We start from the raw sequence: 18395 nt of genomic DNA, 5'->3' as shown, positions 1-18395 counted from the left end.
TTTGGAGCCGGGAATTAATATTTGGCAAAGGATTTTGCCCTAGGGTCAGACAGATGCTTTTTGCTATTCCTATGAAAATCCATCCCAATTTGAGAAAGTTATAAGCCCCTGAAATCCATTTCAGTATTACCAATCTCAAGAGCTCAAACATGAGTCATGCTGCAGAAAATCATGAAATTCATGTGTTCTTTTTAAAAAACAGTTTTATAGTTGCCTTCTGGTTTCTGACACTTTGCAGTACACTTAATCATGTTTTCAAGCTTTTCTCTGCAACCACATACGCTAGGATGTTACTTTAAAAAAAAAAATGAAATCTGAGATTCCCACCTAATCACATGCCTCTAGGCATTTGGGCTATACAAACAAATACTAAATATCACAAGACATGATAAAATCATGAGAGTTGGCAACACTGCCTTTTGCACGTGCTCAGGTAAAGGTTTATTAGAGATGGCAGCTAATTTCTTTGAAGATTCTGTCTGCACTGAACATGCTCCAGCCCAGGGCTTCAGGGGTTTAACAGGATTTTCCCTGCAATTGCTCTTCCTGCTTCTTGGGGGCCACTATGGCACCAGACACCAGAACTGGGAGGAGACTGTCCCACCTCAACTTCCAATCCTTCCCATGCCGGAGCCCAGTCAGCATGGAGGATGCAGCAGTAGGAGAATGCAGCCAAACTCAAATGTAGAGTGGTGAGGAACGGAAGGGAGGTAGACAAGGACAGGCTAGGGGATGGACGGGGTAGAGGGAGGTAGGCTAGCAGGAACATGCTGGGACAGGGGCAGAAGTGGAGGAAAAGGGCAGGAAGGTCTTTAATCACTAGAGTACACTCCCCTCCAGAACTAGGAATAGAACTCAGGATTCCTGAATCCCAATATTCCTCGGATGTCTAGCAAATAGTTGTGAAACCCACTGGCCAAGAGCATGTCTTATCCCCCTCTAAAGGCAGGGTTACATAGAGGATAATATCATATTAATGTTACCAACCCCAATTCCAACCCCAATTGACCAGTGTGAAGGTCAATGTGATTCTATTTGATGGAATTTCTGTTTTTTTCAGTTTGCTTAAAAACTTAGAAAATTATGTACAAAAAAACTACACTGAAAGAACATTATGGTTGCTAATTCAGGAACTCAATTCAGGAAATGCCAGAAATAAAGTGTCCTGTGCACTGATTGAGGCAAGTGTCCTGTAGAAAAAATAGTAGGCAATCGTGTAATTAAAGACTGTATTGTAATACATATGCACAAGTTGCAAGGTTGCAATTAACTGAGGCATTTCATAACTTTTGACTTTGCACATTTTGAATTCTTTTAAATTGGACTTTAAAATATCATATTTCAATATATAATTCCCTTTTCTCAGGGCTTCTAGAGGTAGCTCTGTCACTCCTTCAGAATAGTTCAGAACAGTTGCTTGCTAGTTTAAGCTATCATAATCAGATTGTGCCTGCCTTATATTTTCTATGTTGGCTGCCCAAAATGTAATGAGCTGTCCTTCAACTGGCATCATTATTAAAGCAGTAAGAAGTTCAGGAGCTGGCTTGAACCTAGTTTTGATGGGTAACTGTGTTCTGATGCCTGCCTTTTAGGAAGATCATCACTTCCACTAAACTTGGGCAAGAGAGAATGCCACTGCTGTGGTGGGCCTCTGGTGTGCAACTTGTCCCCTCTTGACATTCATTTCAGTTCACCTGCTCTTACTCTTTTTATATTGGACCTCCAAAAGTCTCTGATACCTATTACAGAAATGGTACAGTTGAGCATTAACAGGTATGGTTCTGGTGATTATTTTATTATGGTACAATATTTGACTTACTACACCGGACCCTCGCTAGAACGCGTGTCTAGATAACGTGAATTCGCATATAACGCGGTTGCGGCCATGGATCCCAAATTTAATTACTTTAATTGCAATTCATTTTAACTTGGTACGGTGCATGGATCCCAAAACCCGTGTTCTAGTGAGGGTCTGGTGTATATCTAAATAAAATTTGTATTTGGGAAATAACCTTAAGTGTTACTAGGAGTATTTCATGAGAAGAAACATTATCCAGTGGGGAAAGAATGGGTTCTAACTCTCAGCTTAGCTGTAGACTTTCTGTGTTGACTCTGAGCAAGTCATTTAAGTGGAGTTTTATTCTGAGTAGTGACTATAAAAATGGTGTTTGTGGAATCCCATGTTTATTGTCTCTCACTGTTTGCATATAAAATGTACTCAGTTTAAACGGATACTTTTCCCTAAATACCAGCCCTGCAAATTCACCCTGGGATCTGAAAGTCAAAGTAGGTTTAATTGAGGGCCTTTTTGGTTCCTTATTACTAGTGATGATTAAGGCTACGATTTAGTCATGGAGGTCATGGCAGTCATGGATTCCGTGACTTTACCGGAACTCTGTGACTTCACGGCTTCAGGAGGTGGAGGCGGGACTATGCGCCCCTGTCTTGCAACAGGGGCTGGCTGGAACCAGGACCCTGGAGCCCCAGCCCCGCAGCTTCCGCTGGGGCCGTGCATCCCAGTTCTGCAGCGTCCTGGGCTTGGCGGGGGCTGCAGCCAGAGCCATGCGCCCTAGCCCCCCAGCTTTCGCCGCTGCAGTTGGAGCCGTAAGACCCTCCCCGGCTGCTGCAGCAGGGGCCATGCACCTCCCTCATGGCTTCCCAGGGCGTGCCCCACTCCGGTTGTGGCCAGGACTTGGTGGGGGATGCAGCCCCTTCCTGCAGCTGCAGCTAGCTCCGGAGCGGGGGCTGTGTGCCCCCCGTGGCTGTGCCCCCCTGCTGCGGCCACTAGAGCTGGGGTTGTGCCCCCACCATGGCAGGGGACTCGGCCTGTCAGTCTGCCACCCAGGGGACTCCGTTCCTCCCTCCTACCTAGCCCTGCCCCTTGGTTAATTTTAGTAAAGTCATGGACAGGTCACCGGCTCTGTGAATTTTTGTTTATTGCCCATGATCTGTCCGTGACTTTTACTAAAAATAACAGTGACAAAATCTTAGCTTTAGTGATGATTTGTGAAGAGGAGATTTCCCAGTTTGCTTCTCAGTTGTTAGGTTAAATAGGTAGGGCTGACAGTTAGAAAAAGATACCATTAATTTAACGTGAACAAATTTGATATGGAATTATTCAGAGACAACTAACATGGGAGGTCCCACAGAGCCTTTTATCAGGGTAAAAGTATTCCCTTCTATATAGGTGCTTATACTGCACTCCTCACCACAGTATCTGAACACCTACCAGCAGTGCATTAAGTAACATGACTAATATCTGTCATGTCATTTGTTCTCTCATCCTCTCTGCAAGCGGAGAACTACACTTCAACCTCTTCAGTTTCTACTTTGGTAAAATGGGGCTAATAATACCTGTCTACCTCACAAGCTTATTTTGATGCCTAATTCATGGCTGTAAACCACTGAATACTTTGGAAGTTGCTAGAAAAATTAAAAAAATTATTAAGTATTATGCATTCTTTGAAACATAATTATTAGTCCAAGAAGATATCAGTGTCCATAAACTTAAGGTTTAATAACGTAGCAGTTTGTGCTTTCTAGTAAAATTCTTAAGCAGCCTCTCTCACAGAGCATCCTGGTGAGTGCCAATCACACACACATACTGCCAGCCTTGTCATTCATTAACACATAATTGCTGATCTTCATCATTAACTTGTGCTTGATGTTTTCCTAAACAACAGTATTTTAGAACAATTGAAAGAAAGTAATTCAAATAAAATTAGAATAGGACCTCTGGAGCATGGATGGTGTTTCATGTCTCTTTACCAACTATTCATTGTATGTTCAAAGTTTTCTGTTTTTCAGATCAGAAGAACAGTTAACTAGATCTTTATTTTGCTTTGCTATACATCAGGGGGAGGCAACCTATGGCATGCATGCCAAAGGCGGCACGCAAGCTGATTTTCAGTGGCACTCACACTGCCCGGGTCCTGGGCTCTGCTGCTGGCCTGGCATGCCAGCCCCCTGCCAGCTGGGGTTACATCCGCTGGCCCTGCTCAGCCCACTGGTGGCTCCGGGTCCCGGCCACTGGTCCGGGGGGCTCTGCTGCCGGCTGGGGTACTGGCTGCTGGCCCCCTGCCAGCCGGGGTTCCGGCCGCCGGCCCCGCTCAGCCTGCTGCTGGCCCCGGGTCCCGGCCACTGGTTCGGGGGGCTCTGCTGCTGGCCTGGTGTCCTGGCCGCCAGCCCGGGACTCTGCAGCCGCCCCCACTGTGGCCCATTGGCCCCAGCCTGGGGCAGTGAGGGGTGCAGACAGGGGCAAGAGGGGGTGCAGCTTAGTACCCCCACCTTAAAAATTGTTCCAGAGCCACTGTACTGGGATATTTTTAAGTCCTGACTTGCTGCTTACATCACAATCATGCCACGTGGAACAGCGCACTGCATTTGACGTTGAGATTAGAATGTACATGCAAGAACTGGAATCAGAATTTTCTGACAGATTTCAGAATTTCCAGCAATTTGACCCAATGTTTCTTTTCTAATTAAACCTGAAAAGTTCAATGAAAGTGACTTGGATTTGTCTGTATTTCAGTGGATGGATGTTGAAGATTTCGAAATGCAGCTCATTCAGTTAAAAAGCTCAGAATTGTGGGCATCAAAGTTTGGAGATTTGCAGAGTGCACTTGAAGCTACCAAGAGAGATCATGGGGCCTCTATTCTGACCTGCTGGACGTCCCTGCCAGTGAAATTTAACTGTTTGCAGAAATTGCATTTGCAATGCTTTCAGCATTTGGATCCACATACACTGTACTTGTGTGAACAGGTATTTTCACACATGAAATCTGTCCTCTGTCCCTCTCGGAGCTGGTTAACAACTGATCACTCAGAAGCCTGTGTGCAGCTTAAAGTATCCAAATACGTACCAGACATTGGAAAACTCAGCAAGAAAAAGCAAGGGCAAGGATCACACTAAACCGATAAGATCTGCATTTTAATTAAATTTTAAATTAAGCTTCTTAAACATTTTAAAAACCTTATTTACTTTACATACAATAGTTTAGTTATATATTATAGACTTATAGAAAGAGACCTTCTAAAAACGTTAAAATGTATTACTGGCATGCGAAACCTTAAATTAGAATGAATAAATGAAGACTTGGCACACCACTTCTGAAAGGTTGCTGACCCCTGTTATAGACAAAGTACTGGAAACTTGTCACTGTATTTGTGAATAGGCATAAAAACAAACAAACAAAAAAACCCATCTCTATATATTACAGTGTACCTGTTTTTCCAATCTTACAGCACAACACTTTGAACATCCAACATTTCCTAGGGCCAACAAATCTCCCAATTGTGTGCAACCCAAATATAGCAAGACTGAATGGTATACTGGATAATTGGGATTTTCCTGCTTTCCCCGAAGACTGAGCATGAAATCCACCATAACTGAAGAGAAAAACTTTGGTTCGCTATTTGAGCTTAGAACACCAAATCTATATTAACCTATGGAAAGATGGGCTAAAAACAGACTTAGCACAAAATGCCAATAAAATCAACAGTGATAAATGCCTCTGTGTTTTATAGATAAGCTTACAAGCATCATGCTGGGCAATGTTTATAGAATTACCTGTCAAAGAAAACCTATTGACCTCTAGTAAGAGCTCATTGCATGCTTGAACACCAACAACTCCTCTTGATTCCCAGCCAAAGCTTATTGTATCATAACATTGTGATTAAGTTACAACTGTTCCTTCAATTCTTTATCTTGCAAAATTTCTATAAGATTTCTAAGAAATTAAGTTAAAAGAAAAAAAAACCTTCTGAAAATATTTAAGGCTGCAACACATCCTTCTAAAATGGAGGGAGTTCCATGATTCATAAGTTAATACTATGCATATTTGTGATTGACTTCAAATAGGATCAAGATCTGGCCCTAACCAAACATATATTTAGACTTATGAATTATAAACACATTTATGCATTAAAACTAAATATTCGAGATTCAGTTCCTTATTTTCTTACCTATATTAACTCAATGGGACTACTAGCATGTATAAAAGTTACTTACGTGGATAAATGGTTCAGGATTGGGGCCTACCTGTAAAACCTAGTCTTACTGCAACATTAAAGATTGGGAAAGCAAGCACTCAAATCAGGAAATGCTGAAAGGTTTAACTGCCAAAATGTTAACTTGGCCACATAGCATATCTGGCTTATTTTATGATATAGATTAAATAACAAGTACTAATATACAGGGTCACATTTAACAAGGAAAACAGGAATAGAAATTATTACATACTTACAATGTGACAGAGTTAACAAATAGAATTTCCTGACTTTGGAGCACTTGATATCTTAATCTTAATGTTGCATAAATACTAGCTTTTCCATTTAATTTACATAAGCTTTTTAAGAGGAAAAAGCTCTGCTAAATTGCTTTAAAGATGCCTTAGCGCACCTATTGAAATTTAAATACTCCTTGATGTTGCTACTGCATTTGAAAACACATTCTTAACTGATGCATCCAGCCCAAGATGAAGTGGCCTTAACTGAAGCATCATTAACTCAATAGGGCTTACCTAACGTGGTCTGAATGCTTGAATCTTTAAAAACACATCCAACCTTAACTGTAGTTTTCCTAATAAAGGAGCCCATAAGCAACATGCCCTTAACAGAGGTGGTCTTAAAATCACTGGGAAAAATGAATGGAAAATTCTAATATTCATGCCTGAATATGCCAAATTTCATCAGTCATAACTTTAAAAATACTGAAGTGACTTCCTTCAAACTGGGATTGTTTTTCTTTCCTCTATTAAAACCATAAAACAAGACAAGTTTAAAGTTTGTAGCTTCAGCTGTTTTTTAATTATGCAAATATTTCAATTGAAAAGTGTGTTTTCCACTGCTGAATTGATTGTGCTCAGATTTTCCAAAAGATTTTCCCTTGGGCTGAGCCCAGACACAAAATGTATCTGACCAAAAGCAATTTGTTTAAAAGTGTCATGAGCAGCCCTGAAAAGGAAGTACATTTCTCAGCATTTGATACTGACAAATGTTACAGTGCACATATAGATATGACAAATATCCATACCCATATGTAATTAATGTACATACACAAATCATGTCACCCTCCAATGAACTACTCATGATAATGTGATAGTTGTTTAAATAGGACACAGGAACAATACATAATGTCAAAATACTATTGCTAAAAATCACCATCCTCTCTTGTTACTCTGTACCTGCTCCATCTACCTTGATACATCTAATTTAAACCCCCGACAGCCCTTTTCTGCCTACTAATTTTCTCATAAACCTCTCTCAGACTCTATACCCAGTCCAGTCCTTTCTTCTTAGTTCTCCCTTTGTTCCCTTCTATTTCTCTTTGCTCTCTACTTTTTCCCCATACTACCCCCTACCATTAAACAATCTTTTTCTTATAAACTATCCCTACCTTAAAATCTCTCTTAAAATAATCTTTTTGCCTAGCTTTCCATTGATGACCAACAACTCCTCTGCCGCTCATACTCTCTGGACTCATCTTTTAATTTGTTGCATTGCAACCATCCGATGTCAATTGTAAACTTCTTGAGGGATGGACCTTAAATTATAAGATTCTTGAGGAAGGGACCTGTCTAAAGCTCTGGTAAGTGCTATCACACTTACAATATGGCAGTTTATAAGTAAGAGTAAACCTGATAAATAATAATGATAAGCAACCATTTTAGGACAGGAAGTGAAGAATAACACATGCAGTGGAATTGTAGGGGGAATTTCACAGTTTTACAGATGTTTCATAGAGTTTAAGGCTAGAAGTGACCATTAGATCATCTAGTCTGATTTCCTCTATATCACAGGCCATTGATTATCACTCAGATGCCCCTTTAGTAAACTCAAAGACCTTAGCTTGACTAAAGCATTTCAGTATTCAGGAAACTAACCTGTATACCTTCAGGAGAGAATGGGAGAAACCAAGGTGCCAGCAAAGCCCAAGGCCCCTGCATTGTGAGGGAATTGAGTAAGGTGAGATATGCCCAGATGATCCCAACAGGTGAGCCACACACCATGCTGCAGAAGAAGGTGAAAATCCCCCAAGGCCCCAGACGGTCTGATCTGGGGTGAAATTCTTTCCTGACCCCAAATCTATAAGCAGCAGTGAACTTAAGCATGTGAGCAAAACACACCAGCTGGACATCTAGAAAGAGGATTCTCAGTAGTACCTCAGAGTACCAGTCAATCCTGTCTAGTCTCCTGTCTCCAGCTACAGTGAATCTCTGATGATTTAGAGGAAGGCAAACAAACAAACAAATATATTACACAGAATACATATAGCCAATTGTGCATCAGCAGGAAAAAAATTCCATTTAGGCAAGCATCATGTAATTCCCCAAGCTGGATGGGCTACAGAATCTTTAATAAGCTCAAAGAGTTATTTTTACTATTCAACTACAAGAGGTGGTACCAAGACCTACAGCTGATGTATATAGGTCTAGTTCCATTGACTTCAATGAAGCTAGGCCATTTTACATTAGCTGTCCCACAATGTACAAATCTGTGCAGAAGCAAATCAGATATTAAAAAAAAAATCCTGGAGTATTGTCCCACAGGCTCTTGACTGGAAGTGAGAAGGACTTTAGGTGTTAGAGAAATTAATTAAGGCCTGAAGAGGACAAACAATCATAATTTTACAAAAACAACAAGGAGTCTGGTGGCACCTTAAAGACTAACAGATTTATTTGGGCATAAGCTTTCGTGAGTAAAAACCTCACTTCTTCGGATGCATCCGAAGAAGTGAGGTTTTTACTCACGAAAGCTTATGCCCAAATAAATCTGTTAGTCTTTAAGGTGCCACCAGACTCCTTGTTGTTTTTGTAGATACAGACTAACACGGCTACCCCCTGATACTTGAATCATAATTTTAGTATTGGATACAGTTGAAGAGAGTATTTATGTAGATGTGTTTTCTAAAGAGCCCCCCCACCTCTTTTCTATTTATTGGCAGAGAAGTAAAATTCCTTCTAGTCTTTTACCAAGCAAGTTACTAGGTGTAGAGCACATGAATCTAGATGAGAGTCTGCTGTCCTACTAATGGGAAAGTAACTACTTAGGCATGATGTGTGAGAGGAGATCCAGTCAGTACTGATTAGGGATGTAAATATCGTTTTAAACGTTAACCATGTAAACGATTAAAATTATATCATTTAACCGGTTAACCGATTAAAGGGAGAGGGGCTGGGCTGGGGCTGCTCCAGCTGGCACAGCCCGGGACTGGGGTCAGCTGGCTGGCGTGGCTGGGGCTGGGGTCGGCTGGCCTAGAGCTGGGGTCAGCAGCGCGGATGGGGCTGCTCTGGCCGGCCCGGGGCTGGCGGTTAACAGTTAGGGTGAGTTAACTGTAAGACTAATGCTTACTGGTTAACCGTTTAATATTTTACATCCCTAGTACTGATGTGCCTTCTCAGAACCCTGTGCACCAGACATTTATATGGTTTATGATTGAATTTTTGAAGAATAATAACCTCTTATAAGCTATAATTACATATCAAAAACATTTACAAATATGCCACTTTAATTAAATCTCAATTTGTAACCATGATTTCAAAGAACTGCTCAGTTACTGCTATTACTTTTAATTTAAAAATAAAATTATTTCTGCAGGAACTCATTTAAGCCTGAAAAGCAAGAGAAATACAAAATAAGCATAATCAGTAATAACTATGAGTAAACTAGAAAGTACTCCAACCAATCAGAAATGACTCACTGATTATACCTACTAGTGTAGGTATACACTACACTTTTCCCCCCTCAGGCAGGGCTGAAATCTGTGAGGAAGCTGGAACTACTCATCATTGCCAAATGAGCTACAGCCCCTGCCAAAGTGTGTTATTTGCAAAGGAATCGAGAGAGTTGGCAGCACTGGTATTGTGAAGGACCTGGAGTGTGATTCTCAAGAACTGGAGAGTCTTGGCGAGATCTGTTCCACAGTGCTGGAACCTCATGAATTTATTGTAAGTAACTCAATTTTAATGCTGCTGGAACCAGTCTGGTGATGCTACAAGAAGCTTCAGCCTTCATGTAATTTATAGCCTTGCCAAGGGGAAACCCTCCTCTGACTGGCCAACTACTCTGCCTCCTGGGGAAGAACAGCCAACCAGAGCAGCTGCAGGCAGCCCTCCCCCACCCATCAGGAGCAGAGAGGAGTTTTGGGTAGGGGAGAAGGGAAGAAGGAACAGCGGATACCATTTTCACAACAGGGGAGGGGACAGAAAGAGATCAGTCACTTAGGATGTCTCTGCTCCCCTCTCCCCTCTTGTGAAAAATGGGTCAGCTCTCTAACATCAGGCCTTGGAACAAAAAGAGGACCTTGTTACAGCTGACCCCCCAGGCCTGGGAGAGGGGAATGAAGAACCCTGGAGCTATAGGAGGGGCAGAATTGTACTGATGTGTGGCTGGCAATCGAAGTTGATGAGAGGGCTGGGGGGACACACATAATTAATTGCTGAGCTGAAGGACAGGCAGATGTGGGGCTGGTGGGGGCACACACACTTAATTAGAATTTTGGGGTTTGAGAAGAAGCTGGAAGCTCCACAGGTAGCATTTAATAGAAATCTGTATAACTGAGCATAGTTGGGTCTTGTAGCAAGAGACCAAATCACCTTGAACAATCTGGTTTGTTCCATGTTTGTACAGCGCCTAGCACAAGGAGGGCCTGGTCCATGACTGAGGCTCCTAGGCACTACAATAATAACAATAAAATAATAATAATGCTCCACAAATTTGGGAGAACTGACAAAAAATGGTTACTAACCTGTTCTGTAATTGTGCTTCAAGATGTGTTGCACACATGCATTCCACTTTTGGTGTTGGAAACTTTTTCTCTCCGTGGTACCTGTTGGGAGGCAAGAGCTCCCTCTCCTGCTGTGCACCACTGCCCTTTATACCTGCACGCAGAGCTGCCACTAGCCCCCCTCAGTTCCTTGTTGCTGGAACTCCAAAGTAGAGGAGGGTAGGTCATGGAATGGACATGTACAACACATCTCGAAGAACAACAGTTACAGAACAGGCTAGTAACCATTTCTTCATGTTCGGGTGATTGCAATGTGCATTCTACTCTTGGTGACTCACAAGCTGTAAGAACAGGAGGTGGGATCAGAGTATATTTCAATAAAGATTGGAAAACAACTTGTCCAACCCTAGCTAAGTCTCTGGAGTCTTGAGCCACAGCATAGTGGGAAGCAAATGTGTGGACCAAGGGGACCAGGTTGCTGCTCTATAAACATCTGCAATTGGAACTTGTGCAAGAAAGGCTGCTGAGGTTGACTGCAACCTCATTGCATGAGCTGTGACTCTGTCAGGTAGAACAACGTTAGCCAAGTCATAGCATGTGCTTATATAGTATGTGATCCAGAAAGAAATCCTCTGGATGGAGATGGATTGACTTTTTATTCTGTCCCATCACTGCTATGACCAGCTGGGAGGATTTACAAAAGTGCCTGGTTCTGTCTAGGTAAAACACTAAGGCTCTCCTGATGTCCAAGGTATGGAATCGCTCTTCTTCCCTGCTCATATGTGGCTTTGGATAAAATACTGGCAAATAAACTGTCTGGTTGATGTGGAAAGAAAAAAACACCTTCGGGACGAACTCTGGATGAGGATGTAGGTAAACTGTGTCCTTAAAAGGAATCATGTATGGAGGCCTCAACATTAATGCCTGCAGCTCCCCTACTCTTATGGCAGAGGCAATGGCCACCAAAAATTTCACCTTCATTGACAGATTGCAGCAGAGAGTAGGTAGCCAATGGTTCAATCGAGGAATCCATAAGTCTTGACAATACTAAGGTTAGATCCCAGGGGGAAACGGAGTCTTGCACCCATTGGTGTAATTTAACTAAGCCTTTAAAAAAAACCTTATGGATTGGACAAAGTAGAGCGACTGTCCATTTTAGGGTGGAATGCTGAAGTAGCTGCCAGATGTACCTTGATTGAGTGAACTGCTAAACCTTGGTGTTTCAGGTATAAGAAGTAGTCCAGAATATGCTTAACTGAAGAACTGGTCAGTGACACTCTGTCCTGGTAAGATCATATAGAAAAATGTTTCCATTTAGATAGGTAAGTAGCTCTTGTAGAAGACTTTTTACTATTTAGCAGGCTCTCTTGAACATCTTTTGATCAGGTCTAGTGTCTAGCCATGGAGCATCCATACAGTTAAGTGAAGGGACTGTAGGCTTGGGTGGAGTAGGCGACCATGATCCTGAGAGATTAGGTTCAAGTCTACTGGAAGTGAAATTGGAAGTGTCACTGATAGCTCCAGGAAAGTGGAGAACCAGTGCTGATGGGCCCATGCTGGGGCTACAAGTCTGACTTTGGCGCAATCCTGTCTTTTTTAGTAATACCCTGTGAATATGCAGATCTGGGAGAAAACAAAGGAGCTTACCTGACCACATCAGTAAAAAGGCATCTACTATAGAACCTTGGGTGTGATTCCCTAGGGAGCAGAATTGCTGACACTTTTTGTTGGACTTTGCCCCAAACAGGTCTACTTGGGGAAACCCCCACCACTGGAATATGTATCTAGCCACATCTGAGCGAAGAAATGACTCAAATGATCTGCTCAGGTGGTCTGCTAGGTCATTCTGTACCCTGGTAAGTAAGATGCTTCTAGCTCTATCGTGCTGGTATTGCAGAGCTCCCAGAGTAGAGTTACTTCTTGACAGAGAGGAGAAGAGCGGGCTCCCCGCTGCTTGTTGAGGTAAAACATTGCTACCATGTTGTCTGTGAGGACTAACAGGCTGCTTCCCCTGATCACCGATAGAAATACTTGGCACACCAGTCTGACAGCTTTCAGTTCTCGGACACTGATGTGTAAAGCTAAGTCCTTTGAGGACCACAGACCCTGAATCCGTAGAGAACCCAAGTGGGCTATCTGACCATGGTGGGGCTGATCCAGTCAGGGCCGGGGACCAGTGCCAAGAGCCTGGCAATGGGCAGAGCGATGCCATCACTGCTGATTTGCCCTTGGATGGGACCGAGGCCTGCCTGTCCAAGAAGCAGCCAACTGGGTATCGGAGTTTGAATCACTGGTGGACAGGGCAGTGGTGCTGAGGGATCAGACTCATGTAAGGAAGGAGACACAGGCACCTCTTGCCTCTGCAAACTCCACTGGAGTAGTCGGCACTGAGATAGTCTCTTGTCTTGGTGCTGAAGAAGTTGATGGTGCCACTTACGGCATTGGTCTCGACACTGCCTGTTGTGGCGCTGGAGCTGACTGAGCCAATTTAGGCACTGATTTGGAGGTTTCAGGTGCAATCTCCATGACTCCTTCTTGCTCCTCTTACCAGACTTCAAGAGTGAAGACCTTGCCCTGGTCAGGGCTTCTCTGGAAGTTTTGTATTTCTTCCTCAGTACAGGCGAGGGATAATGGTGCCAGGATTATGCTAAAGCTGGAGGTGCGCTTCTCACTGAAGTTGCAGCACTGAGTCAGACAGGGATGACTCCAATGGTGGCCTGAGTGCTGCCTCCATCAGCAGGAATGTCAGCCTTGCCTCCCTATCCTTCTTCACCTTAGGCTTGAACTCCCTGCAAATCTGGCACTGGTCCTTTGTGTGAGCTTCTCCCAAGCACTTCAGGCAGCTATTGTGCAGGTCGTTCACTGGCATAAGTCTCGAGCAAGAAGTGCATGTGGGCAGTGGTCACTACCAAGTCCTTCCCCTGCATTAGGATATCGTGGGACTCGCTGAGCATCATTTCCAAGAGCACCCTTCCCATATATATTGATTAGGTTGAGAGAGGTCTGATAGTTGCCCCCTGGAAAGAGACCTCTGCTAAATATATAAGGTGCATTTCTTTTCTTCAGTCAATAAGGCAACCTCCACAGCTGCAGAGCTTCCTTTGGGCAACAACTAAAAGGCTCATTTTGATTGAATCAGGCATACCTCTGGATCAATACCTGCGTTAGCAAACTGAGGCAACCTGGACATTTTTAACTGTCAGGATTCGCTGCCACTAGCTCATATGATAGTATGTACAAAAAATTACTCAACTATATATTAATGGATGCAATTTGATATCTCAATTAAATTAAGAACATTGCCTCGTCTGTTCTCAGGTGGGAAAACTTTCAAATAAACCAAATGTTGAAAAAACATCAAACCATTCCCACAAATATTTATGATAATAAACCCAAAATACATTGTACAATTACCTTCACAGAAATACCTAGTAATACCATTTGTATATCCCCAACTTTTATTATTTATGGACAGCAAATAGTAACTATGAACAACTTGGTTTTTCTAGAGACCACAATTTTGTTTATTCAACTTTATGCTTTCATTTTGGTCTGTTTTTCATAATGTGATCAATACTGAAAGGTATCACTGAATGTCTTGTTTTTATGTGTGGAAGCTTGCAGTAATACCTATAGTTAAGGTTGCCTAACACTTTCCAAAATAAGGGCTTATCTAACATGATGAAATTTACTGGCAGTACTATGCTGGTATAGTATAGTTCTGCTGGTAAATTTCCCCAAGTACACAATCCCTACGTCCCTGTGTTCAGTTGCTTATAACTTTGCCTAACTTGAACCATTCTGGCTGACATTTTTCTTGTGCCAGATATCTGCCTCAGGCTATTTTTTTTTTCCTTTGAAAGTTTCAGCAAAAATGGTTCAGTTGTTTCTGAGAACGTTAGGGGGAAAAGTGGTGTTTTGCCAAGGTTAATTCTTACAGTCATTATGTTGAGAAGTTCCATGCTTTGGAGCAAATGTGAAATTTGGTGGAGTTGTTCCCCCTTGCAACAGAGAGATACACCTTTTGTTGTACCCCATGAAAATGCAACCATATCACAGCCAAGTGAGAAGTCAATGAAAATTGTCATTTGCACATGCTCAATAGAGTGTTGTTAGAGGCTGGTATCTCAATTCAGTCTGCTTCACCCTCAGACAGTGCCCTGAGCATGCTGCAGGCCAGAGCTCAACAAAACTTTCCCTGCAATTTTTCCTGCTAGCTGGAGTCCATTGTGGCAAAGGAGACTAGAACCGATAACAGGTGCCCCCCCCCCCCCCGAAAGCTCCTGTGGATGAAGGTGGTAATTTCCCCCCATGTTGGCATAAAGAGAATTCAAGGACACTTTAAGTGATCTGTTCAATAATTGTTTCAGGACCGTTAATGGCAGCAAGGGAAGAAGGGATAGAAGTAGCAGAGTCTGTTGCATGGATGCTGAAGCCCTGAGATAGGGTGGGAGAAATTAATTTTTTCATGTTTATATTGCTTTTAGGCATTTCTCTTTGACCTAGTAACCAGGAAGTTCCTTTTGTCATGCTCAGCTGGTCAAAACCTGACTAAAGTTATTTAATTGCAGTCTAAAGTAGGAGCTCTCCACTAGCATGTTCAAACCCATGGCTGGCTAACTGCCTTCTTTTCCTTGCAAATATTCTTTTAACCTCTGACCAAACTCTTCCTGAATATCTGATCTCTTCAGAAAGGCATTAGAATAAACTTCACCACAACTGACCCCTGTGAACATGTATTAATTGTCTTTTATGCAGTAAAGAAGAGAGGCTTGATTTGTATACTCAGATATTGTTCAGTGCAGCAATCTTTCCAATGATCACAAACACTCTACAAAGCAGGGTTTAAAACACAACGAGCCCTAATTAGTGTTGAAATAACCGTGTTAGCACTGCCCTATGCCATTCTGTGGTGTCACTATATGCTAAATCAAGGGACACATTTTCCTTCTATCCTTCATTAGTAGTTTAAAGCTAGGAGGTGGGAAAAGGCTGATCCATATTCAAGGGGGTGGGGACAATAACAAATTGGTATCTCTTTTGAGAATTGCCCCACAGGCCAAGCATTTTTATGTTCTTAATCATTATTAAATGACTTAACATGACACACAGAGCCTGGCAAATGATTGCATCCTGACATGAGAACGAATTACAAATGAAATGAAAGATCAAGCTGTATTAAAGGACTGCCTCTGGGAAATGAAAATCTTTAATTCTCTTTTATTATTGACATTTATTTGGCTGCCATGAATAACAACATAGCAAAGAGATTCAGCTATGCTTGTGCACTGAATAGTTTATCCCAGGGCTCAAAACTGCCTTAACATTTATCATGTTTGCTTTTGTAGCTGACACCACTGCATACCCTCTCTATCCATCTTGCATTTATCATGCATACGAAGTGCATTCTCTAATTTAAGTTCATTTTCATAGGGAACAAACAGCTAAGATTAGCAAGTGTCAGTTCTCAAATAAGCGCCCAGTTGTAAAAATATCAAAGAATGGATTAATGGATTTGTTAACAACTCCAGTTTAAAGAATAAAATAAATACACAGTGAAAATTAAATAAGAGCACAGGAGGGTTACATGTAAGATTTAGGTTTACCACCATTATTACTAACTTATGTATAAAAACATTTTTACTGCTATTTTTTAGCCAACCGTACAAAGCTTAGATGGAGCATCTCCATATGGACCGTTCAAATACTGCAGTGATTTTCCGGAAGCAAAGCTGTCATGCTTGCAAGACAAGACAGACATATCCAACTCTGAACCTGTGTTGTTTGAAAGCAGTTTGTGGCTAACAAATTACGAGAAGAAATAATCTAGAAAACTGAAATAATTTAGATTTCTCCTAAGAACAAACTGTAAGGTAGTGACATATTTACTTGGAGCCCGATCCTGCAGTCCTGGCCTCACAGGAGGCACTCAGCACTTAATAGAACCAGACCCTTAATTAATACCTTACCTTGTGTAGGAATTAATGACTAAAATGGCTTGCAATAGCACGTGGCAGTACTTGTATTATTTAATCTAGGAAGTATAGGTGGACAAATTAAAGTGCCCGCTAAAAGGCAGGCAGTCATGTTTGTAATGCTTAAATCTGTGTTTCCCATATCATTATTTCAAACAGCAAAGGCCACTCATATCCCAGCTAGAACACCTTTTTCCACCTATTCTTTTGAGAATGGAAGAGCAGGCAGCTGAGAAAAGCTAGAAGTGAGACTGTCTGTTCAAAGCAAAAAAGACTGGAAATTCACTTAGTGCTGGATTTCACTTCCTCATTTTCACAATTGCTTAAATGTACTATACTGTTGCAGCAGCTGTTCCCAACAAGTATAGCGTGTTCTTGTTTGCAGCAAAGATGGCTTTGCAGATAAAATCTGAAGTCATAAAAAGCAGAGTAAAACCAATTGGAGAAATGTTTTAGATCTATGTTATAAAGTAACTTAAGATATCCATAACTAAGCTGTTAGACATTACTGTGAAATAATAACTTCTGACCGTTAGGGCATTTAAGGGGTTAAAAATATGAGAAACATTTATTAAGATAAAATCAGGGAAAGACAAGTACTTTGAATACAATTTGACAGTTATTATTTATAAAATGAATACATGATTTAATACGTATATATTCTGTATAACAATACAGCTTAAAAAAGGTACCTGTAGCCATTATAGTGTCCTCTTTCCCTTGGGTGAAGACTACAATTCGTTGCCTTTTAGGGTTCACCTTTGGCAGGGCTTGTGTCTTCTGGGCTATCTCTTTAATATCTTCCGTCTATTAATAGAAAGAGAGAAAAAATTCTTGTAACCAGCACAGCAGAGCACTGAAAGATTAGGACTTTATTAGCAGATCAAAGATTTATCCTCTTACGACTAGATAATAAAATAGACTTCATTGTCTGTTGAGAAAGATTTTTAAGAGGAAGAATACTTCATTCTCTTAAAGGTTTATGTAGTATCAAGAGGCCATTGGCTATAATCTTGGAAGTGATACTGGAGCTATACCAATTGCTATAATGCAGAGCCTAATGAAAGAATTACACAGCATTTTTTAATTGGCAATTTCTATTAATTTTCTGTGCTTTGGCTAAATTCTAACCTTATCCCACATAAAATTACAAATAAAATGAGAAAGAGAATAACTCAGAAAATCTCATGACTTGATTCTCTTCCAACATACAGAGGTTTTACACTGGTGTAACAGCACTGATTCAATGGAACTATGGCTGATTTACACCAGTGTAATTCAAGGAGAATCAGGTCCTTGCTGTTTCTCTAAACACTTTCAAGGGACTACAAATCTCCACACCATATTGTATATATGTAGGAACATAGAAATTGCCAAATTAGCTCAGACTAGTGGTCCATCCATTCCAGTATCCTATCTCTGATAGTGGCCAGTATAAGATGCTTCATTTAGATGCAAGAAACCCAGTAACTGACAATTATGGAATGACCAGCCTTTAGGAATCCTTCCTAATCCCATCTGTTGGTGGTTGTCCTATGGGCTGAAGCACAAGAGTTTCTATTCCTATTTTTTAAAATCTTATCTAATGTAAATGTTCTCATTATCCATATACAGGTCTAATTATTTTTTTAATGCTACGGTACTGAGCTTTTGGTCTCAAAGATATTCTACGTCAATGAATTCCACCAGTTAAT

The 18395-nt window shown here is 41.5% G+C and overlaps 1 protein-coding gene across 4 annotated transcripts in view; it reads right to left on the bottom strand.

Annotated features, from left to right (window-relative positions):
- Window positions 1-18395, bottom strand: part of ADK (adenosine kinase) — a 542722-nt gene that overhangs the window by 48347 nt on the left and 475980 nt on the right. For all 4 annotated transcript variants that reach the window (XM_034775506.1, XM_034775504.1, XM_034775505.1 and 1 more), the window contains one exon: window positions 17394-17508. In XM_034775506.1, the coding sequence (XP_034631397.1) occupies window positions 17394-17508 (115 nt within the window). The remainder of the gene's footprint in view (window positions 1-17393; window positions 17509-18395) is intronic.

The sequence above is a fragment of the Trachemys scripta genome, chromosome 7 (genome assembly GCF_013100865.1).
Source record: "Trachemys scripta elegans isolate TJP31775 chromosome 7, CAS_Tse_1.0, whole genome shotgun sequence".
NCBI lineage: Eukaryota > Metazoa > Chordata > Testudines > Emydidae > Trachemys > Trachemys scripta.
Note: the sequence above shows the minus strand (reverse complement) of the source record. Positions and strands in the feature narration are given on the sequence as shown.